We start from the raw sequence: 24,316 nt of genomic DNA, 5'->3' as shown, positions 1-24,316 counted from the left end.
CAGAAAATGAATTATTATCCTGGATATCGGCTGGCTACACAGGAAGCCCAGAAATATAGCCCCTCGCCCCCAGAGGATTACCCGTCATCAGGCCGATAGCCGATGGGTTTCGAGATTGCACAACATGTAACTGCATGTCACAAAAAGAGGAACACATATTCAAAACATTACTAAATGTGATTAGTAATTATCTTGACATAGTAGTGTTATTGCTAATATTACTGTTTTTGTGTATTTTATGAATTCCTATCAATCAATTTGTAGTTTGATACTGTGAAAACAATTGGGAGAGAAAGAGAGAGAGAGAGACAGAGAGAGAGAGAGAGTCTCCACGTCTGTATGTGTGTTTCAGTGTAAATGACCTTTGTAACATTTTATTGACACTCATAAAAACTGGATATATGACTTGAAATTTTAGTCAGTGATAAACTCTGATTAGTCACGCCACACTCTCTCACACACACACACACACACGCACACACACACACACACACACACACACACACACACAAATCACGTACATTACTCATGTTGGGTGGTTACGGTATCTTATGCTCATGGGTACCTTTCAATATCTGTCAAACCTGCACACGCACCTTCTGGTTTGCATAGCTTTCATAAGCTATGATCATCAGAACACACACACACACACACACGGGGGCAGGACTTGACTGATATGGGAGTCTCCTCCATAAGGTAGTGATAAACAGATGCAGACGAACAAAGGACTTTGACACAGTTGGTTTCCAGTGCACTCGACAATAAGAAACTTTTCAAATCTTTCAAAAGGTTTCATTCTAAATACTTTCCTGCGGTTAGAAAGTTGCTGATATTTAAGTTTGAGGGAAATTTTGTGAGCCGAGAGTGAGTGAGAAGAAATGAAGCTACGGGTGGATTACTGAAGACCTGAGGATAAAGATCTAATCAACAGAAGAATTAAATATATCAAGGTAAATATCTTCAGTTTTCTTATATGTAAACATGATTTAAATGATCAATACTGACCATGATTTAAAGAAAATATATTGTCTTCTAATCTATTCATTCCGTTACTTGCCGTATTAATGTTTCACTTTAAAATTCATATTATACTGTCGGTAATCCATCGGAAAAAAACTTCCTGTTTGAATATTTTTCCTCTTTGAAACAGATTCTACAGTGGCCATCACAAGGAGTGGAGTAGACAAGCATGATGGAGGAAATCAAATTCAGAGGAAAGAAAAGAGAGGGAAGGCACAGGTAAAGACTAACCTACCGTGTGTGTCGCTTTTTGAATGTTTCATTTCTGTTGTATTTAAGGAGAGACAGGGGATCATATAGCAGCACACTGAGCCCAGCTACCAAAGTTTCATATTTAGCCTGTCTGTAATTGGGGGGAAAAAAACGTATGTTGCAGACATTTTCTTTTTAGGCAGCAGAAATCCATCTTCTTCTCTGGGGGTCACAATAATTTGTATTCTTTCTTGCATTCGGATTAATACTGGAAGTAGCCTGGACCTACACAAAAACTAGTTCAACCTAAATGTCCGCATCCGCATACAGGAGGGTGCGCTGACTATGCTACAGGTGGTTACTTAGCAAACTAATGCACAGACTAAATGAGTAAGAAAGTAGTACCAGTACAAATACTACGCGTTTGTGGTGTCCGCAGCGGTCCGTGTACGAGATGGCTTTAGACATTGTAGAGATCATTGAAAATAAAGAAAGAGTCGGATCAAAGGAATGTTTTGTATACTTGTTTGATTCATGACTTAACTTATGAATCCATTATTACAATAGTTAATTTAAATGATCAAAATAGCTAAAGCTAGCCCTAACCCGCTATAATTAATAGATCACAAGGTTAAAATACCACATCAAAGAAGCTGTATCCTGTCAACTTTAGTGAAAACTCATAATAAGTCATTTAAGATGAACCTCACTTAATATCTGAATATCTAAGTCAAACTATAATATTAGAAATGGTACTGCACAAATTCAAACAAATGCCGCAGATGCATCATCCGTTCATAATGGATACAAAGACATTTGGATTTGTTCACATCTCAGGTTTTTAGTCAGAAATGTCCATTGGTCTGTCCAGACGGTCCAACATGGAAATGCTTTTTACTGCCATCATTTGTGTACAATAGTTGTAAAGAAGAGGTAAAGGTCACGAGCTTCGATATTTGCTTAACCGCAACAACTTACTGGACGTGAAAGAGAAAGAATTTCCTTATTTGAGTGAGGACAGCGCAGGGAATCCCCTCACCAACAAAGATACCGAAGGAAAGTTCATCATGCGGTCACGTTCAAAGGTTGTGCGATTGTCTGTATTAGTCGGACTGATTTAGAGAGAAATGCGTTCAACACAGCATTCAGCCACTCCACGTCCTCCCTGTAGGCACACCATCAAAATCTATCGACATCTTAATCATTGCCAGGAGGTCAATAGTTAGCGAGATATTGGTAATGGATATTATCATTAAGTTGATATATCATAACGTATTGTATTAGCAGGTTGCTATTTGGTATAAATTACAGTTTGAGGAAACAGTTAATTTCCCCTGTGCACTGCTGAGCTTCTCTTTATAGCTGTGGCTGATATCATCCCCGCAGATACTGACTGCTGTTAGGGGAACGCTGCTCCATTTAAAACGTTAAATACGCAGCACAGTTTTAATCACATTCTGCATGTTGGTGTCTCAGGTCAAAACAATCAGGGTTGTTTCTGTTTGTTTTAAATAGACTTAATTGATGTTCTGCTATCCTCTATATGATTAGAAGGACGTTTTAGAGGAAAACCACTTATATTTTCATCAACAAACCATGATTTTAAAAACTCTGAACTTCAAAAAAGCAAATACTATGTGTGAAAAAATATCTGAAGTCTGAGAATACTAGTAAATGACTGCGTTCAGTGTTATGCAACTGTGATGAGTTATATAAGTGTGTTGCAAGATCACCAGAGGGTCAACAATTGAAATGTAGGCAAGTTGAACCAATATGCTCTGTTCTGAGATGTGTACTGGCCCAGAATTTAAAAAACATAACAACACCTAATTGTAATTTTTTATTTTTTAAAAGCATCTTTGCTCTTCTACAATCAGCAGCTTTTCATGGCTACTGATGATTGATGTGTAGTGACTACGTATTTATATACCTCGTGAAAGAAGAGAATGTGTCACCCTCATCTCCCAAATACACTTTCTGCCAGCGTGGCTGTGGACTCGCTGGTACTTCTGATAGTTATGTCAAAGATCACGAGGAGTCGTCAATTCCAGGAAGACAAACCACATCCTGATAATTATTCTGTACTAGGCACTGATCGGGCAGCAGTGAGGGACGACACAGAGAACGATAGAAACTCAAATGTCAACTCAAACTGTAGCAAATAATTCTGACTCCTCTGAGAACGTCTACAGTGTAATTTAGACTAATAAAAGAATTAGAATTATCTATTGAAGGTCCAGGTCCATCTGAAGACATAACAAGCTTCCAATTCACACACACCCTGATCATGACAGATAGCAAAATCGTCTGGATTATCATCATTGTATGATAATAAACATCTTTATTTTGTCTCAATAGCTTCCTTGTGACGGGTCAATGCGTCCTCTTGTTTATGACTTCTCCCGTGTGTCGAACCCTTCTTCACTGCCACATCTTTACAGTCGCTTTCCTTTAGGCATCCTGACCTCCAACTTTAGGGCACGACACGAGCACATTCAGGTTACACAGCATTCTGTTTCCTCCGACTAAATCTTGTAATTAAAACATGTTTCAAAGTCCAGCATCGGTTTATAATTCAATGGTTCCCACTGGTGTTCTACCATCGTGGTCAAGTGACTTGGGATGGATTGTGGCCTTAAAACATGAGATAGCCGTGATGAGAGCTTAAGTCTACCGATGAACGTGTTTTCATGTGTGTCTCAGGGACACGTGGGATCCATTCCAGCTCAACCCAATCGGAGCTGAGAAGGAAAGCAAGAGAAGATGTTTCCAGCTAGCCCAGTACCTGGTGGCTGCCATCGTTGGTTTAGCCGTCTTGGCCAGCGCCGTCATTGCTAAGGTAGGATAATCTGTATGTCTGTCTGTTAAAGGTTATTCATCTCTTCAACATGTGGGGTCCAGAGAAAGAAGCATCACCGTAGAGTCCCTGGCACTAAATGTGAAGCCTCGAGCTAAAATCATTACCATCGTCTTTGATAAAAGGATGTTTCTTTCACAAACAGACTGAAAAATGTATATGTATGCCTTCTCTGTATTAGGTTCAACTACTGTCTTATCTTTTCTAGCCGAAGCAAGAAAGCCTTTCAAATACATAGTTCTATTTTAATGGTTGATGTCTCTATCTGCGATTCAATGTATTACATGCAGCATTTATTTAGCATACTGAAAATAAGCACGAGAGTGCTCTGAATTGTTCCGATTGGATTTGATCACTTGTCCATTAAAACTTTGGGTTTTCTTCATTTCAGTTTCTGTAGGTACTACTGTTACATATGCATATGCAGCATGTGATTATTCAAATACTTGTATGTACAACTCTTGCTGGCAGCAGTGTTTGAAGCTCTTTGTGTTTAATATTTTGACAGGTGGAAAAGGTTGTTATATGAATTGAAACTTAATTTGAATATATAGTGTTGGTCTAAATGATGCCTTTCTTCAACAGTATCCCTTCGTGTAGCCGACATCTTACAGTTGTTGTTCCTGGGAAATATATAACAAACCTTTGGAGACTAGAAAATTGAAATAAAGTTGGGAATCTAAATAAACTGCATACGTAATGTTATATTAATCAGGTATAAACATTTCAAACATTAATAGTTTCCAAAAACGTCAGTGTCCTATCTGTCTCCGTCTGACTGTCCCACAAAGTAACATCAACGATATTAATGCTATGCTATGCTATGCTACGGTAGGGCTACAGACTCTGTTGTCCGTACCTCTCTGTCTCTTTGTGTACCTCTGCCTCCCTCTTTGCAGTGTCATCTTCATTTGCTCTCTATCAATATTTAACTCTGCAGTATGTGCATGCGTTTGCATCATCTGCTTCTGCCCCTATTTCAATATTTCATCTTCCTCCTTTGGCCTCGTCTTTATCGCTCTGTCTTGATGACGAATCACATGAATAGCCTCAGTCATAAAACAATGCATTCCCTAAATATCACTGTCTCGGTTTTCCTGCGTGATCAAAGTCATAATTCCAAATTCAAGGGATTTTTCTACATAACTCTCCATTATTTAGCATCTTAAATATCTGAATGTTCAAATTATTTCCCCACATCAAAAACTTTGAATGGCTTTTTACTGTTTTCATAAAGGCACTGCCTCTTCTCTGTTTGTACATCACACTTGTCGTCGTTTTGTGTTGCTTTTCTCCGTGTATGTGATGGACTCAATGCCATTGTAAATAATGATCTCATGAGTATAAATAAAGGTTGAGGGGATGAATGAATGAATGAATAAAAAAAGCAAATTGATTATTGTTCAACCTGATGAACTTCCTTATTGGTGTGAGTGCAATAAATCAAGGAGGCGTCCCATAAAGGTAATCAGGAAGCGGTTACTATAGTTTATCGTCTCTATATTTACAGAATGGAAGTACTGCTACACACAGCACTTTACTGTAACAAAGGTTTTTAGGGTCTCTCTACAATCTCACTCTAAATAAAAAAGAAAGATGTACATTAATTAATAAAACTAGTACATTGTTACTTTACTTTAGCTATTGTGTCTCAACTCTTCTTTAACACTCACTTGGTCTGTGCTCAATCAGGGCTCTCTCTTGGTGTTGTCAACCATGTCCAGTCCGACCTCCCTGCGCAGCCCAAAGGAGAAACAGTTTTACATGCTGATGCTAGTTTTCTGCCTGGTCTGCCCAAACGTCCTGGTGTTCCTGAAGTCACTGTGGAGGTGTGCCTTCAAGAGCTTTGTACAACCCAACATGAAGACCATGGCATTTGTACGTTTTTCTAAAGCATATTCATCTATTATATATTCTGCTTTGGTTGTAATTACAATGAATAAGACAGTGGAAAAATGTATATCATAAATCTTTGTTTGCAATCTTACATGGTAAGACAATATTACAAGGCTATTGCAGCAATATTTGTTTGCATTCATTATTTATGGCTGTACTCGGCTGTTGAGATTATTAATCTCTATGAGGAAGGCAATTCAGGGAATATTTAGCTGAACTTAATCTTAAACGCAGCGATACACAACTTTTAAAAACTTAAAGGTCATTTTGTGCACATTGAGATTAACGCTTCTTGTGGTTTTCAAAACTCACTGCCACAATTAATACATTCAATAAATCTAGGTGACCCAGAGAGTTGGATTTCCTGATCAAGCTAAACCAGGCAGCAGCATGATTTTCAAAAATGATGTATGTCAATCTATATCTTGATATTTTCACCACCAGATACTTATAATGTGTGTTTTTGTGTCATTTCCAGGTCTGTGCCATCGAGTGTCTGGTGTCTCTTGGTACTTCTATCCTGGTGCTAGTTGTAATGCCTGAGTTTGATGTGTTGACAAACCTCTTCATCAGCGGAGGAGTCTGCATTATTTCTGCCATTCTGCAGATAGTATACAGACTACAGAGAGAAACATGGAAAATCCTGTTCCCAATCTGCTCCCTCATCCTCACAGTTGCTGGTAACTCTCTCTTTATGTTTGCTTTCTAAACGCATCACTGTCCGTCTGCCTGTCTCTTTTTTTAACATGATATTTGTATCACTAGTATCTGTTTAATTCATAACCGACAACTACTTCAATGTTGCATTTTTTGAGTAATTGACCCTACGTACCGCCCCTCGAACGCAAACTGGCAAATCACATCTCCGACCAATGGCTGTGCTCCGTAGAGTCTCATGTAGGCGCTTCAGATCGTCTTCAGGTCGGCTTTGTGGATTTTGCGCTAGCCACGGTGAAAACGTTGTGTACTTGTGATACTCCTTACCCCTAGAGGTTGGAAGGAGGTATACGTTTCTAAACGTTGTGTTTCTACCTAAAAACCTGTGCAGATTACATTAACACATCACTAATCATCATTAACACTATGCTACACAAGCTACTGAAGGTATTATGAATGTATACACATGCTGCTTTTACATGTTAATGGTTGTAACGAGGCATAAAGGCCTACAGGACTTTACTTAGTAACTGGCGATGGAAACAGAAGGCCATTTGCTCTGATCTGCAGGCTGCTGACTTTCTGTTTTTTAACCCGTTTTCGGTGCTGAATCAGTTTGGCATTCTAAATATATCCTTAAAATGCATATTGTAGACCAGTCTGTCTGCTTCTCTCTGAAATTGGTTTTCAGTTTTTCCAAAAAACTTCTAGTTATTCAGGGAGTGCAGTCAGTGACAGTGAGTGTGTGTTCCAATGGTGGCTCTGGCAGCCTGACGGGGTAGCAGCGGGGGCAAGGCTTAGCGAAGGGTTCAATTGCTTGCATGATTGAGAATCAGAGCTACAAACTAACAGCTTAATTACTTCACTAACTAACTAACAGGTTACTGTCTCCTGGGAGTTGACTACTATGTCCGTGTATCATCATACGTGGATCTGCAGGGTAACGACTGCTTTATCTACGTTGGAATTGGAATTTTCTCTTCACTCCTCATCTCCCTCTGCTGGTGGGAAAATCCGCTACAAGCTACTAATACCATGCAGGTATAATGTTTTTTCTATTATGTGCTTCTATTGATCTTCACTGCAACTTTTTTTTATTTATTAATTTATATCAGCCCACAAACTAGAATTCACCGCTTACATTAACTCCACTGCAGACTACAATTTAGTTATTTAAGCTGAAATTCCCCACTGACACCTAACCTTAAACATTAAATCTTATTTTAATTGTTGTAACTGTGTCATTTTATGTAATTGTACTGCCCACTTGACCAGCTGTGGCAGGTATTTTTCCATGTGTTCTGATAGAGCTTCTGTTTTGGGCCGTTTCTAGTGCATATTTGATAAGCAGTGTTATTGACTTGACATGTTCAGGGAGGCTTTTCTCATCTCTTTCTTTCTCCCTGCAGGGAACACTGTCAGAATTGGATGGTTTCAGGGACTTTGTGTTTGTCATCAGCAGCATTCTGAGGATAATAGTGATAGGTAATTATCTTCCATCAATGTCTGTATCAACAGGATACTCTTGAATTGTATCATGAATAACAACATCACTGTGTGTTGCCGAGTTTTCTCAACATCTCACTTCCAACATTCACACCGGAGAACAAACAGATTTCTGTTAGAGGTGCAGATGGTTTGCAGAGGAAGTTCTCCAGCTGTGATGAAGTCTTCACTTGTTTTCAATTTTGTCGGGCGATGCCGTCTATTCTTCTCAACAAAACACTTCTATTCCTTTCTATACAACAGCTACTTTCCTTATGCTTCCTTGAATTTCAAATCAAATTTCAAATCAGTACACTATTTCATGTTTAACTATCAAAGCACATAGTGCTCTTTTTAGATTGTACTTGTGTGTTATTTTTTAACATGAGATTGTCTCTTTTACGTCAGTGATAGCATGTGTTCTGTTGCAGGAGCGGTATACCTGCTCTACCATGTGCTGATTGAGGAGTCCATCATCTGGTCAGACTTTAACCTGCAGGATGAGGACTGGGAATTACTGCAAATAGGCCTGGTGCTGTTTTTCTTACAGGTAAGTGGGAGGAAGACAGCAAAACAAACAGATGGGCGCTAGGTATACATGGACTGTGTCAGCCATGGGTCTTTTCCTCTGCTCCCCTCGGGATCTTTCCACTTAAAAGATCTGCAGCTCGTCTTTAGGTGCTAAATGGTCATTTTTCTACATCTAATGAAGGTTTTGCACAAGTAAAATTTAAGAAAAGTGTAAAAAAAAAACGTGTTTGAGCTCATGCAATATTTAGAGGTTTCAAATTTTTAAAGAAGAAATGTATACAATACTGACGGACCAATGCGGCAGACAAAAATGCGTATCAATTTCAACATCTGATAAAAGCAGGTGCAAAAACTTTTACACTGTTTTAGTGAAGGGACACACTCTTCTAATATATTACGTTATTTCTAACTTGATTTGACCACTTCATCTCTTATTAATGGCCTCCTGTATCCTTTACATTCATTTCCTGTTCTAATCTAGACAAAGGAGTTTACAGCTTTTAAGATCGACTATGTCGCCCGTTGATTCTTAATAATTCCAGCAGGTTTAACTCAATCAGAAATCAGAATCAGATCTTACTGGCACTCATTTACAAGTGTAATCTAAAGTAACCGGCTTCATTGAAAAATTGAATTTTGCGCCCCTGGCAGTCATTTCTATTCCTTTGCCTCCCCGTCTCAGGCCTTCTGCTCAGCAGCCTGCCACTGGTTCGGGGTGGTGGCCTGTAAGATTCATGCAGTCAGGATGAGCTTTGCGCTGCCAGTATGTTGCACAGGACCTGCAGTGCTGCTGTTGGGACTGATACTTTTCATAACACAGGCACAGACTTTGGACCATGGAGAGCACGGGAGCATCACAGGTGTGTTTATCCTCTTAACACTTTGAGAATTGATTGTGCTCCGCTTAAACGTACTTTTGTGTGAAGTTAGTTTAATTTAATTATTTTAGTCATGCATCAGAATGTTGAAACATATGCCTTCCTATGGTCATGTGGTGAAATGCATACTTCCCTGAAAGCTGTGTGTGATAAGAGTAAGAAACATAACTTCACTTATTACTAATTTCCTAAAACATTAAGCTTTGTTTCCATTGCAGAGTTTTGTGAAAGCTTGTTCTACTTGAGTCAGAAGAACACCACCCCTGTGGTTATACTGGAAATCACAAGAAGCATTTGTCGAACGTCACTCAACAGGTACGTCCGTGTGTTTGCATCAGGTTTAAGCGATGTCCTGAAATGACATATCATCCAAAGTAACATATGTAGAGGAATCTATACACACATTCAATCTATGTATATTTTTCCCGAAATGATTATCGACTATTTGATTGACAGCTACTACTTGCAATGGCCTTTTGGAATGCTGGCACTGGAGGGAGTGTGTATGTGGTCGGGCTTCGTCACATGTACCTACTATGTATGGAAGATCCAGGTGAATGCAATTACCTTTGTGTTGCTTACAGCATTGAAAAAATACATTTTGCCAAAGTCAGCAGCAACATCTGACCCCAGAAAAAATGTCAATGTTAACCCTGATGAGCCAAAGAACAGTATTCATTGGAACTACTATTTTACTAATTCTAGCAGCACAACATGTAGGCACCTATCTGCATGGCTAGATAGCAGTAAGTCAATGAGTCCTGAGTTAGTTTCAAGCATCCATGTCATCTAAAGCTACATTCCAACATTACATGGCACAATTTGCTTGAGGTTAAGCAGAAAGACGTGGACCTAAATGCCTCTATGGTTCACCGTGTCTCAGGTCCAGCGTATAGAGAGAACCTCCCAGCTCTTTGTTCGTCGACTCTATGAATCTGCTTTCATCGACCTGTCTCTGCTGCTCAACACCAAGATGAAGGTGCCACGAGCCCGAAACCAAGAGAGGTGAGAGGGTTTCTCTGGTTATTTTATTATGGTCATATTTTAAGCAGGTAAATCAAACATCATATTAGGGTGATAATTGTGTGCGGATGCAGTAGAAGTACAGATATCCCTTATCCCACGGCCTAATGAATTTAAAAGATGTCGTCATGAGTAGATTAGCTTTTGAAGCATACTTTTGGAGATTTTGATACCTCTGTGTGATGATGCACACAGACATTGTTGTGATGAAAGAAATGTGATGATGATTTAGAATCAACAGACTGTTGAGAGATGTGCATGGTCACAACATGAAATGTTTAACGCTTCTGTTGAAAACCTCTCCCTTCCCTTCCCCCCTCTTCTCTCCCTCACAGCCACGAAGAGATGCAGAACTGTGTGATCTATCTTTGTGCCACCATGTGGCATGAGACCTATGATGAAATGCTTAAAATTCTCACCTCCAAGTTCAGGTTAGAGACACTGTCACCGCAGACACCTAGGTGTCCAGGTATCAAATACACAACATGGGTTTCATTCCTGTTTCACATCCCTTTAAAGAGCGAGTGAACAGCAACTAAAACTTGTTTTTATTCACCTCCACCGGTTTAACTTCTCACCTCGCTGCAGCGATGCAGAAGTGTACTCCGAGGTGTATCAGTACATCTTGTACAACAGAAGTACAGTAAACACTTGAGTAAATAGGCTTTTGCGGTATTGATACAGTTGTTTGCTGTTGTTGTTGTTTCAGGCTGGACCGCTACCGAGGTGATCCAAAGGAGAACCATAAGGACTGTTTTGACTTTGAGTGTCACATTTATGTAGATGATGCCTTCATGACTGAAAAGGACACAGGAAAGAGGATGGTTAACTCCTACGTTACTGACTTGATCCATGTTGTCATAGAGGTTTATAGGTGAGATTATCCATCGATCTACTATCTATCTTTAAATGTATCCATCCATCCATCTATCTTCCTAACCATCCATCTATCCATCCATCCATCCATCCAGGGTGTTTACCAACAAAGAACCCGATGATGTGTCGATCATTGAAACCCCCTACGGTGGCAGGCTGATATTTATTCTGCCTGAAGGCAACATGCTCTATATTCATCTAAAAGACAAAATTCTCATCAAGAACAAGAAAAGATGGTCCCAGGTATGGTGTAGTCGTGGTGTTTTTGTCCTAAAGGTGTCATGGTACGAGACGCTATGCTGTGGCCAACAGTAAAAGACTTGGACCAGCTAGGTCCCAGTTAGAACTGCATGGAAATGACTTAGGGCATTACTAAAAGAAATGTCTGCGACCTCTAATGTAGTGCTTAGTGCCCAGTAATCTCCGACAAACAGACAAAATTGAAGAAAATGTTACTTGCTCACTCGTCATACACACTGTATGGCTGTCATACCCTAAAGCCACATCAGCAAAACCAGTGACTTATTGAACATTGTCCGAAGCCCAAAGATTTTCAATTCTCACTCACATATATGGCAGAGAAAAGCAGCAAATCCTCACATTTCAGATACTGAAACCATTTACTTGACAAATTATCAGAATAGTAATCATTCTCTGTGATATAATTAGCTATACTGTCTTGTCTAGTCTTGTCTGCTCTTTTCACCACAATTTCATCATGTCTCTTAGATGAACCAAATGAGTAATTGACAAGTCACCTGTGTTAAAGGTTTTGGGGAACAAATACACTATTTAAATTGCACCTATGTTTTTAAACGTCGGTCTTACGGTTTATGACTTTCAGATCATGTATATGTACTATCTACTCGGCTGGAAGGGCTACATCGTCAAGAACCCTCAGAAGATCACAGTAAGACTTTTTATATTTTGTGTAAAAAGTGTACATATTACTATTTTGACAGTATGCGTATAAAAAAATGTCAATGTGTAAAATATCTATCTGTTTTTTTTCCAGCGCCAGAATAACCCATGCAGAGAGAGCATGGTCTCCATGTATGGAGAGATTTATCTGTTGCCTCAGCACGACAATGACTACAAGAGGAAGTTCATCTCAGACGACAACACCTACATCCTGGCTCTGGACGGAGACACAGACTTCCAACCTAAAGCTGTGATTCTGCTTGTAGACAGGTCAACCATTGTTTTTTTCCAGTCATTACTGTATATAAACCCTTTTTAAACATAGTAATTAAAAAGACTATTTTCATTGACAGGTTGAGGATGTACAAAAACGTAGGTGCAGCATGTGGTAGAATCCATCCTACTGGAATGGGTGAGTGGACATCGTAATGGCCTTTTTAGCAGAAGGTATAGTACTTTGATCAATCAAGGTTCATTTTGAACCCTGATTTTACTTTAAGCTGCTTGTCCTGTGCAGCTGGAACGTGGAGCCAGTGCTGAGTAACCACTGTAGTTTACACTGGGTCCATTCAACACAGTGGGGCATAGCAAAGTGGATTTGTAACAGTTGTGGGGGGGGAAGCCACCGAAATCCATGCCGTTAAATGGCAAATATTACAAAGTCATTGGATGGATTATTTAAACACCGTATTATTCATCCGTATCTTGCAAAGATGGGTTATATGAAGCTAATTTGTCTCAAGGTAGGAGTGGGGTTGTAAAGTATACACACGACATATGCTGGGATAGACTCCAACTTCAATAACCCTCAACACGACTGAGTAGAAAGAAATCATTTAAGAAATGAGCATTTGTGAAGGATTGTCTCTCATTTCTCTCATTTATTTCCTTCTTTTTTTCAATGATTAATTTGTCTCTGTGGCCATCTCCTCGCCTGCTGCCCTCCCAGGTCCCATGGTGTGGTACCAGAAGTTTGAGTATGCAGTGGGCCATTGGCTACAGAAGACAGCAGAGCACGTGTTTGGCTCCGTACTGTGCAGTCCAGGATGTTTCAGTCTGTTTCGAGCATCAGCCTTAATGGATGACAACGTAATGAAGAGATACACAACTACTGCAACCAGAGCTTCGGAATATGTGCAATATGACCAAGGTCGGTTGGGAGGAGCACCAACCAGTTCTCCCTCGCTTAATTTAGTCTCTTTAACATTCTGTTTTGACTGTTCACGTCCATCTCTCTTCTGTGTCTCGTGTGTGCATGTGTGTGTCTAGGGGAGGATCGCTGGTTGTGTACTTTGTTACTGCAACAAGGGTGGCGTGTCGAATACAACGCTGCATCAGATGCATACACCAACTCACCACAAGAGTTTAAAGAGTTTTATAACCAGAGGAGACGATGGGGACCATCTACACTGGCTAATACACTGGACCTTCTGCACAGGTTAGGGTTAACTATTACTACTGCTATTAGGATTATAATCAATATTTAAGTGGAGTTTACGTTCTTAGCATGGCACTTTCTAACTTAACTGATTTAGTTCCTGTGTTTCAGAGTGATATCTACAGGCTATACATCTATAAATCAGCTGTTTACTATAACACTATGACATGTGCATTGTATCGTTATAACACTTTCTGTTGTTCGGACTTAAATCACAGTGGTGAAGAGACGGTGAAGAGAAACTCGTCCATCTCCAGGCCTTACATCTTCTACCAGATGTTCACCGTTGGTTCCTCTATCCTTGGTCCAGCCTCTGTGACTCTCATGATAGCAGGTAGGTTCAGGTTTACTTTAATACACTACAAGCCCTTCCTTTTTGGGGGTTGTCGAATGATTGCAGTGGAGCAAACATGTTCTTCTCTTCTCCCTGTGTCCGTGCATCTCTTATCTCCATTTCTTTACCGGTATCATATGCATCAATTAGTTCAGAGTCTTTCTGCATTCATATGAACTTAAAACTGAAAATAATGTTATTGATGTTATGCTCTGTAAGTGCAGTCGTTCATAGACAACACTGGGCGATATGGAGAAAATCAAATATTACAATATATTTGATACCTTGATAGCGATATTATGACAATATTGTGGGGTTGACTATTGGTGCTTTCACAAAATATTTACACAATAAAAATTTTGATAAATAATCATCAGAAATTTGATATGACTAAGTGGGGAAAGGCAAATGCTGCCTTTAAAACAAAGTAAAAGACAACACTTGTGCTATATTACGATATCCAAAATCTAAGAGACGATATCGCTATAATTACGATACATTGCCCAGCCCTCAAACAAGTTACGAGTTACGCTAGCCTACTAGTGTATTGCGTGTCATTTCTTGTCATTCTGATTAGTTGGTTTGTAAATATAGATCGTGGGAACAGTAACATTGTAAGATTTGGGTCTTAAATTTATGATCCGATTATTTTACTCGGACAGTTATTTTTACATTTTCATTGGAATGAATGGGCCAGCATGTATCCAGTATTTATAAAACACCCATGGACTTGGCCTGAATAAAAACAGACTGTATATAGTATAGAAAAACTGTAATGATGACTACTAGGATACCCACTTTGCCTTGCAGATCTTTATTAGTAATCTTTTTGTATTGACCCCCCCCCCCTCTCTCTCTGTCTTTTCACAGGTGCTTTCCAATTTGTCTTCAAAATGGCCGGTACATATTCCATCATCGTCGCAAGCGTTCCTCCTGTGTTCTACATGATCATCTGTTTTGTAGCCAAGGCTAATCACCAGATAACCATTGCTGCCATTATGAGTATTCTGTATGCGTTCCTCATGACTGCATCCTTCTTTTCCATCATTGGTGGGTAAAAACTCTTTGTGACCTCGTACTTTTTTTTCAAATTATGATTTAGTCAATTATTTAAAACCCTGACATTCTCGTTCTGCTTTTAGGTGACATGGTGATTCAGGGCACCTTCCTGACCCCCACTGGCTTGTTTTTGGTTTCAATGGCAATCATGTATGCAGTGACAGCAATGCTACACCCAGAGGAATGGGGTATAGTTATATTATTTTATTTTAATCATCATTCTCAAATTTGTAACCATCATTATTCACTATGATGTTAACAGTGTTATGTTGTGTTATATCCTGTTATGTAAACAGCTTTATGTTCAGTTATGTTATGTAGTCTTCTCTTCCAGGAATGATCATCTATGGTCTGATGTATTTCATCTGCATCCCCAGTGGATACCTCCTACTGACCATCTACTCACTGGTTAACATGCACATTGTGACATGGGGCACAAGGGAAACCAACAAGTAATGGACCAATCTTCTGATAACTTCATTCTTAATTTACAATGATATTAAGCAAAGATAAGCAGTCAGCAATCCCCCTAACTTTCAAATCTAATCATCCATTGATCTAAAGCCAATCTACCGGACCTGAGTTGTGACTTCAGCGGTGTTAGTTGTGTTAGTGAAGATAACTGTCAGGAGGAATGTAAAACACTGTTGTAGACAAAGTAGTATTTCCTGCTCGTAGCACAGGCTGCAATAATAGAGAAAGTGTCACTATAATCAATTCATTCAATATTGTGAAGTTGGTCATTATGCATACAAACTCCAAAGAGGGAAGAATTCTCCCCGAATATCAACAAACTAAAAATAGATGTGATACAGAAATAATTTCATCAATCAACCTCCATTTGTATGGCATTTATAAGCTACTAGAGAAGTACACAGGAATATGAAAAACATGAAACAGGAAAACATGGGTTTACGTCAAAGATAATTAACCTTGACTTGTCCACTCAAAGAAAAAGATCAAATTTAAAAAAGCAAGACGTAAAACATTACAATTATGTAGAATTTAATATGATAATTAAATCCATCCAGTCATCCAGTCATTTTTTCCACTGCTTATCTGGTTTGGGTCATGGTGGGAGCAGGCTATTGTTGCTTAATGATTCACGTATCCATAATACAGACCAGTGGAGTTATTTATGCCGATCTGCATTCTTAATAATCACTGTATCGGTCTGTATATTAATGAGAGTATGTCTGTTCTCACTGTCCATCATTCTGTTTGTCTGTCAGGGGAGAAGGAGTAGAGAAGAAGAACCATAGCATCCTGTGTGACAGAAACTGTACATTTTGCTGCTGGGACATGAAGTTACAGGTACTGTTCCCAAACCACAGGCAACACTTCCAGGGCATAAATAGAAGGACAGAATCATTCATGTTATCTTGTTGCTTTACAGGTAACACAGGAAACAGAGAATCTGATGCTTCGACAGATGGCAGCCCAGACTGGACAGCAAGCTCCTCCCCTTCCTATCACCAACCAGGACTCATTGATTCAACAGATGGAGCCTGAAGCCAAAGTTGATACAAAGACAGAAAAAGCTGTGGAGGGAGCTGAGAACCCTCCGACTGACAAACACAATGGGATGGGAGGAAAAGGCAATGACACTGCTTCCTACAGCAGGTATGCATTTGTCTTTTCTTTCTTCTCTTTTTCTATTGTTTGTCAATAATCTATTCCGTCACTAAATATTCCAGTCAATCAGCCATCAGCAACCTGTACTGCCACTAAGTTAATCAGCTGTCACTCGTGAGATTATTAACACTTCCATGCATACAAACTCACCTCCACATACTGCTGACTTGTGACAAAGGCAAATACACACTTGGATTGTGCAAACAATATGCAATATTCACAAAAATGTGTGTGTGTGCCTGCGTGTAGTGATGACAGTGTCAACAAAAAAAGCATATCACCAAGTGTATACGACGAAGATGACGTTGAGGATGATGACGACTTAATGATTGCTGACCCAGACGAAACAGAGCTTCCTGTCAGCGGTGAGAAGCACTTTAACAGTGTATTTGTCCTGAATATTATGTGTTCTGTATGTACGCAAAACATAGTATGTATAGCATACTATAATGACGTTAATGGTGTGTGTGTGTGTGTGTGTGTGTGTGTGTGTGTGCATGTTCGTGTAGACTGGGTAACGCCGGTGAAAGCAGAATTTTTGAAGAAGCTGACTTATGCCAACATGAAGAGAAATCTACAGGAACAGATACGGTAAATAATCAACATTAAGGAGATAAATGTACAATTGATGCAGGTCCTTTATCACAAAGGCTTTTCTCACAATGTCCACAAAAACTGTGGCAATGTTTGCACGAAGTGAACATTGAATTGAACTGAAAACAAATGAATAAACTTGTTTGTGTCCATTGCAATTGTATAATAAGAGTTTTGTTTTTGTGGATTCTTTGTCCACAGATACACACTCCGTAACAAAAATGAGGATGACGTGTGTGAGGAGTTGGTCTTAATGTTAACAGACACTCTTAATGGAGAGCTAAGTGGAGTGGGGCCTGAAGATGTTCTGTCAGAAAGCCAGCTGGAGGAGTTAGAATATGCACTGGAAGAGCATGTAATAATAATAACACATTAACTATTCATTACAATGTATAATTGTATTATATCACATTCAAATGCTTCCATTTCACGACTTCTATATTGTCGCAATCTCGGACTGTATAATAAAGCCAGAAATGTAAACTTAAAAAAACAATAAAAGAAGAAGATGAATTATGGATGATCACTGACTCACTAATGGGCTTTCTGTGTCTCACAGTCTCGCCGTATCCTTATAACCAGTCAAATGGAGAAATTGGGGAAAAGAGTAAGCGCAGCAATCAAGAAAACACTCACCGCCCCGCAAGTGAAAAAACTTGATGAGGTAAGATGCCGATTCAACCCCTGGCTCTGTGAGAAGAAACACCTTACAGGTATGAAGTCAGGTGTGTAAATACATACTTGTGTGTGTTTTTAGGGTGAACAGGACTTCTGGGACAAGCTAATTGAGCGCTACTTGAAGCCTATTGTTGACACTAAAGCACATCTGGAGGAAGTCACCAAAGAACTAAAGTCACTACGCAACAAGGTCAGCTATCTTTAATTGCATATGTAATAATGATACCTCGAGCGCCACAGCTGATTTATCTCATGCTGGAATTAGAATTAGCTAACTTTCTTATGCTGGGTTCAGACTACACAAGTTATAAAATCATAACTGATTTTGATATCGGGTTGATTCACAGAGATAAGTAGAGAAACTTCACGGACATTCTTCTCTCTGATGTCAAACATGCACACACTACAAGATGTGAAAATCATGACCCATCACACACTACAGGATATTGTTTACCGTGCCAGAGGGAGCAATACATGTGGTCTCGTGAGGACGCAGATACAAACGAAATGGAAAGTCATGTGGAGCAACAACTTGCAGCTGTAATGCTTTGCAAAAAACAAAAGCAGATGGCTCTGAGAAATGGTTTATGCCAGTGATTCTCAAAGTGGGCTCCGGGGGCCCCAGGGGTTTGTGTCACTCTGCCAAGGGGGTCCATGCAATAATTTGCTATGAATTATAAAATTGTGCTGTATCATTAAAAAGTGCATATCTACAGATGGGGACCAGTTCCACCCACAAAACAAACATATTGTGTTCATTACTCCCACTCACGTTAGCTTCGGGCCAGAAACTCTGATATCAGTCTGTCACTCGCTCTACTGCAAATACTCCAATCAAACATGTCTCAAGTAACGACTGAATTACTATCATGTGTTGTGCAACACTGCTATGATTAATTGTTATGATGTGTATCGAGCTTTCTGCCAATGATATGAATAAGGAGCAATAAGTGAATTATTTAAAGTGCAAACACTTTATAATGGCTGGGTTGTCTTGCTTTTAAGATCAGTTGCTTGGAAAGTATGCTGTCAAGTTGAGTCAAAATGCAATTTGTATTAAATGACTATGTTTGAAAGTATATAAGTGGTATTAACATGATTCTAATTGATACATGTTTCTGTTTATCACTAAATATTTAGATTGAAAGGTTTTAGGATACAAATAGTTCCAATGGCATCTAAGGGGACATTGACATGTTATTAGTAACTGGTATGAAGACTTCAAAGTATCATGAAATTCTCCTTCCTTCCCAAAGGCTGTGTTCCTGTATTTCATCATCAACGTGCTGTGGGTGGTTGCTACCTTCTTCCTGCAGGCCATTGGAAGTGATATCATCAGCATCAAGATCCCGAAATACTTTCCGAACGGAACTGAATCTGATGTACCCCTCAAGGTCGGGACAGACAGACAGACAGACAGACAGACAGACAGACAGACAGACAGACAGACAGACAGACAGACAGACAGACAGACTTGTAGCACCTTTTTGAATGCGTGTCACTACTGCTGTAACTCCTGCTCAAAGTAATCACCATTACTGTCATTTTGTGTTGATAGGTGGAGCCTGTGAGTTTGATGTTCCTGTTGTCTTTTGCTATTCTTCTTATTATCCAGTTTCTGGCCATGTTATATCACAGGTACACAAACACACAAACAAACTTCTGTATGTGCCGCACATCCACTACATTGTCATTCATGTTCAGTTTTTACTTTTTTGCGGCTGTAATATCAGACATGAGCAGGACATTTCTTATTCGTAGATACCTGCCTTTATGGAAAATTAGAATTACTGCTGATTTTCTTGGAACTACTGTACATCCATTTCCTAATATTCCTATTCCAATACTCCCTACGTGTGTTTGATCTTTGTGCCTCTCTCTCTGCAGAGTCTACACTCTGATCCATGTGGTGTCCTATCGCAGCACAGAGAAAGACTACAAACCGAAAGAATATGTAAGTAACAACACTCAAAACACACACAAATTAGAATGTGACGGCCCACCACGGTCTAATTTGACACGTGCCGATTTCAAGATGAACCGAAAATATTTGAACACTTCTCAACGGGTGGTCTTGAAATGCGCTTGGAAAGGCCCGGAGTGAGAGTGGCTCGTGGCTCCATGCGTGAGCTTCACCGCTCCCCTCAGCACTTCACAGGGACGTAGTGCTTACTGTGCCCTCTTCTCACTGCGGGGAGCAACGCGCCCAGTTGCTCCCAACGCTACCGTCATATACCGTCGATATGATTTAGCATATAGAGCATAGTGGTGAAAGGAGTACCGAGAACTTTCACTTCAGTAAAATCAGGGGTTACAGTGGGCCGTAACCATCTGGAACGGTGTTCTGCCACCTTCAATGAATAAGTAGGCTAAAACGAATTTGATTGACAGTCTCGTAAATAATTATGTCAAGCGAGTTAATTTTTCATGTGCTGCAGCTTGGCCTTCCTTCCAGATGCCATCAAGATACTCACTCAACAAATCAGAGTAATGTCACCCCACAATTCTTTTATTCCTAACTGCCATTGGAAGCGAGACATGAGCGACGGGAATCTGTCTGTTGTGAAACAGGCAAGCTCACAGACAGACTGGGAGCCTTGATTAATCACTGTATATACGGGTAATAAGTTCTAAACACATATACAGCTGGATATTAAAGTGTGATTTAAAGTTATTCACGGGCAGCATGTAGGTTAACACTGAATAAGTATTCTTATGTGTGTTATCCATTGTTCGTCTTCTGGAGAACCAAACATATGGGGTGGTGGCATGTAACAGTAATATAATGGGTACCCCTAAAATCACAGCCTGGACCCCAGTCAGAAATGGTAATAGCGTGGATTGATACATTAAATGGAACTGATTTATTCCATGAGACTGCTGAGTGATGGGCGTAAAAGTCCCACATTTAAATTTGACTGAAGTAAAAGTTAAAAATATTTTGTTGTCAAAATATATTTTAAGGACCAAAAGTAAAAGTACATATTGTGCATAATGGCCTATTTCAGAGTAATATATAAAATAATATCATTGGATTATTGATGCATTAATGTTTTCATAACCTTAATGCTGCAGCTGGTAAAAGTGAAGCTAATAATAAATATAACGTTAGCCTCTTCTTTTTGCTTTTAAAGTTCACCAGACTGATGCATTTTACTTTATAACGTACAAAATGTACATTACTACACGCCACACTAAAACACATTCTCCAGTTTTTACAAAGGGAGGATGGTGTTATGACAACAAAATGATGTTTCAATTACAATAAAACAATGCATGTGTGATATACATTTTTAACGCATGTTTAATCGATGGAAAACACTTGTATGGGCTGAATTGCAGAGCTTTTAATCTAGCTGCAAATAAAGGGCAAAGGGAATAAGGATAGACTTTTACAGCATATACATTTCATAAATTGTTAAATTCTGGTATTGTGCCAACTACAAATCAATTGAGCAGCAGGAGATTCCACACATGACCCCCACCAACACATAACAGATGGCTCCATAAAAATGCAGTATTCCATGGGTTATTAAAGCTCGTTACCCATGAGCACAGCTCAAACGGAAAAGGTGGTAACAATCCAATAAGCAACTACCGGACTTCTGCACAGGCTACAGACAGTCACGGATCACACAGTCAAACAGGGGACTTGCGATGTCAAACTTCAGAAGCCTTGACCATGATGGCACACAAAACAGCTCAACCCATTACAAGCCATATGCTAAGACAACTGTATAACTGTTACAACAGTAAAGTTACGTTCATTCAGAGGACGTGTTTGACTCCCCTGTGTTTGAAGAACACCGCTGTGTGTTCAGATGCTTCCCCGCTGTACTTCTTGTCTGATATATTGTGTACAAGTATTTCCTGCCATGTGCTCCGACTTCTTCGTCTTTGTTTACTCCGGCGTAACCTTTAGTTGCAGTTTCAGAAGTTGCTAACTACCCTGTTTCATTTAAACGAACTTGCTAACTTTCTAAACTATAATTGAGTGAAAGAGGGCCACAGGCAGTCGCCTCCCTTCACATTATTCACGCGTGTCTTGGTGCTCACTCGGTCCCAGTGGCGTGAAGGTCCTAATTAAGGGACGTGAACTTCACCTGCGTTAGTTTCTGCCGGCAGACACAATCGCCTCTAACAGTGTAATACCATCTGTCACCACACCAGCTCATCGACATTTACCACATTGTAATCCAGAGGGCGCTGTTTTGCTAATTGTAAGAAACTTAATAAAAAAAAAAAATAGATAGATTGATTGAATGGAAAACTGAGAATATTCAAGGAACATCTGACAATTGAGAATGACACTGAAAATATGACATTTTAAAAAAGTATTGAAGATTGATTTATAATTAATCCCAATGAGAGTTATAACTACTTAATATACAATTCCATAATTTTGTTTCGTGGTCTACAACCTGGGAAATCAGGCCCTCCACAAAGGGTCATGACATAAAGATTTCATTTTATAATTATTATTTTTTTAAATCGGACTCTTAACACAAACAACAGCTGTCAGGTGAGCCTAGTTGACTTAAAAGTACAATATCTATCTCTAATGACTAAATCTACTTTGGTACATTCCACTGATGTAACGTCAGACACTTTCCACCTGCAGTTCCTGGGCAGGTAGGCACAAGACTACAAAATGCAATATATATATATATATATATATTTGTAATATTACAATGTTTTATAAAGCATAATTTGGAGGGATGTAGTATTCAAGTTTTACAAGGCTCAAATCTTCTGCAGACAAAGCAGCTTTTTAAAAGGTTTAGACTCAGTATTTTAACTATATTTTTCAATAATCAAAATGTGTGCTGATTGGGCGCCCCAGTAGTTCACCTGGTAGAGCATGTGCACCATGAATCAAGGCTGAGTCCTTACCGCAGACGCCCATGTTTGATGATTGGTTTTGTGATTGTAAAAAAGCTAGATGCAACAAACATGGCCAAGAAAAAGGTGTAACATTTAAAGCCAGAGACAAAATATTGGAACACAGAAACTCTGTTAGGATAAGTCCCTTCATTTACATGTATTTTTTGTGTGTCACCTTGGAGGATGATGAGGATGATGAGGATGGCTTGACTCTGGAGAACCACAGTGCCAAGGGACTTGAGTTTACCAGTGATGACCTGTAGACCACAACAACCAACTGGAACCAGTGAAACCCAGCCACCAGCACACATTGGCATCACCAGTGCCAACATGTCACTCCCCATTTAGCTATGACATTGCACTAAATACAGTAGAAGTTAATGATTGAACAGTATAGAGTCCTTGTACACAGGCGATGTCTTAATCTTGGTGTCACAGGAAATCGTCTCATCTTCAGCTATTCTGCAGCAGCTGTTTTGCCTCCAAGCAAGTGGCACAGGGGAAATCATTTATAACAGATTAAATAGGCTTTGTTCAACAACTTAAACTGAATAATTGTTAAGATGTGAGCTCATGTTCTATATAATGGGTTCTTAGATAGTGTTTCCTAATGATCAAGTGTTTTGTTTGAATGTATCCGCTCTTAAGACTTATATTTATTGTATTTGAAGTGTGGTTGAATGCATCAGGTCCTGATCCAAATCGAGGGTCTGAAGATAGACGGTGTTATGTGGTACAGACCGCACATCTCATTGAAGTCTACAATCATTTAGGCAGATTTGAAAAAAAATCCTTGTAGAGGACACAACCTGATTCTACAGAAAAATCTGTGTAATTTGTTGATTTTGTTGTTGTTATGTGTCTGCACCAAAACCTGTTATTAATCACAATGAGCTAGATGTAGATGGAAGCAAATCATTTCCATTTGTCCAAGTAAATGTTTTTATGAGCTCCTTGTCAATTCAAGTTAAAATAATAAAATACTTGAATGTGTTGCTCCTAAGAAACAGTGACAGTCCTTCGAAGATTTGTAAATGCAACATTTGCACATGAAATATTGTAAGGAATACTTCAAACATTTTTTTTGTTAAAATTTTAAAGTCTGATGGAATTTACAGTTTGCTTTTTAAAATGTTGTCAAGACGGTATCATTGTAACAATGCACTTTACAAGGATAACATGTTCTTGCAAAGATTTTAGTAAAGTCCCTGGGAAACTACTGAAGTGATTAAATGAAATAAGTGGACAGTCTCCTTGTATTGTAAAATAAAGATATCAGCAGCCAACACATCTCATTTCATTAACATGCTCAATATGATAAAGATTTCAAATAAATGTTTCTAATTGTTACAGAAATG

The 24,316-nt window shown here is 39.2% G+C and overlaps 1 protein-coding gene across 1 annotated transcript; it reads left to right on the top strand.

The window, feature by feature from the left end:
- Positions 1-609: 609 nt before the first annotated feature.
- Positions 610-24,208, top strand: chs1 (chitin synthase 1). The gene is made up of 35 exons (XM_079158914.1): positions 610-950; positions 1,151-1,239; positions 3,916-4,051; positions 5,762-5,947; positions 6,444-6,645; positions 7,503-7,663; positions 8,032-8,107; positions 8,539-8,657; positions 9,321-9,498; positions 9,735-9,831; positions 9,973-10,069; positions 10,400-10,521; positions 10,875-10,970; positions 11,249-11,413; positions 11,511-11,658; positions 12,260-12,325; positions 12,431-12,606; positions 12,690-12,748; positions 13,286-13,486; positions 13,606-13,774; positions 13,993-14,108; positions 14,979-15,158; positions 15,251-15,355; positions 15,502-15,619; positions 16,400-16,481; positions 16,564-16,790; positions 17,052-17,167; positions 17,312-17,393; positions 17,598-17,751; positions 17,956-18,060; positions 18,154-18,264; positions 19,331-19,468; positions 19,633-19,712; positions 19,962-20,028; positions 23,141-24,208. The coding sequence occupies exons 2-35, from the start codon at positions 1,190-1,192 to the stop codon at positions 23,219-23,221; spliced, it is 4,266 nt and encodes a 1,421-aa protein (XP_079015040.1). The 5' UTR covers positions 610-950; positions 1,151-1,189; the 3' UTR covers positions 23,222-24,208.
- The last annotated feature ends 108 nt before the right edge of the window (positions 24,209-24,316 follow it).

This window comes from Pholis gunnellus (assembly GCF_910591455.1).
Source record: "Pholis gunnellus genome assembly, chromosome: 1".
Taxonomy (NCBI): domain Eukaryota; kingdom Metazoa; phylum Chordata; class Actinopteri; order Perciformes; family Pholidae; genus Pholis; species Pholis gunnellus.
Note: the sequence above shows the minus strand (reverse complement) of the source record. Positions and strands in the feature narration are given on the sequence as shown.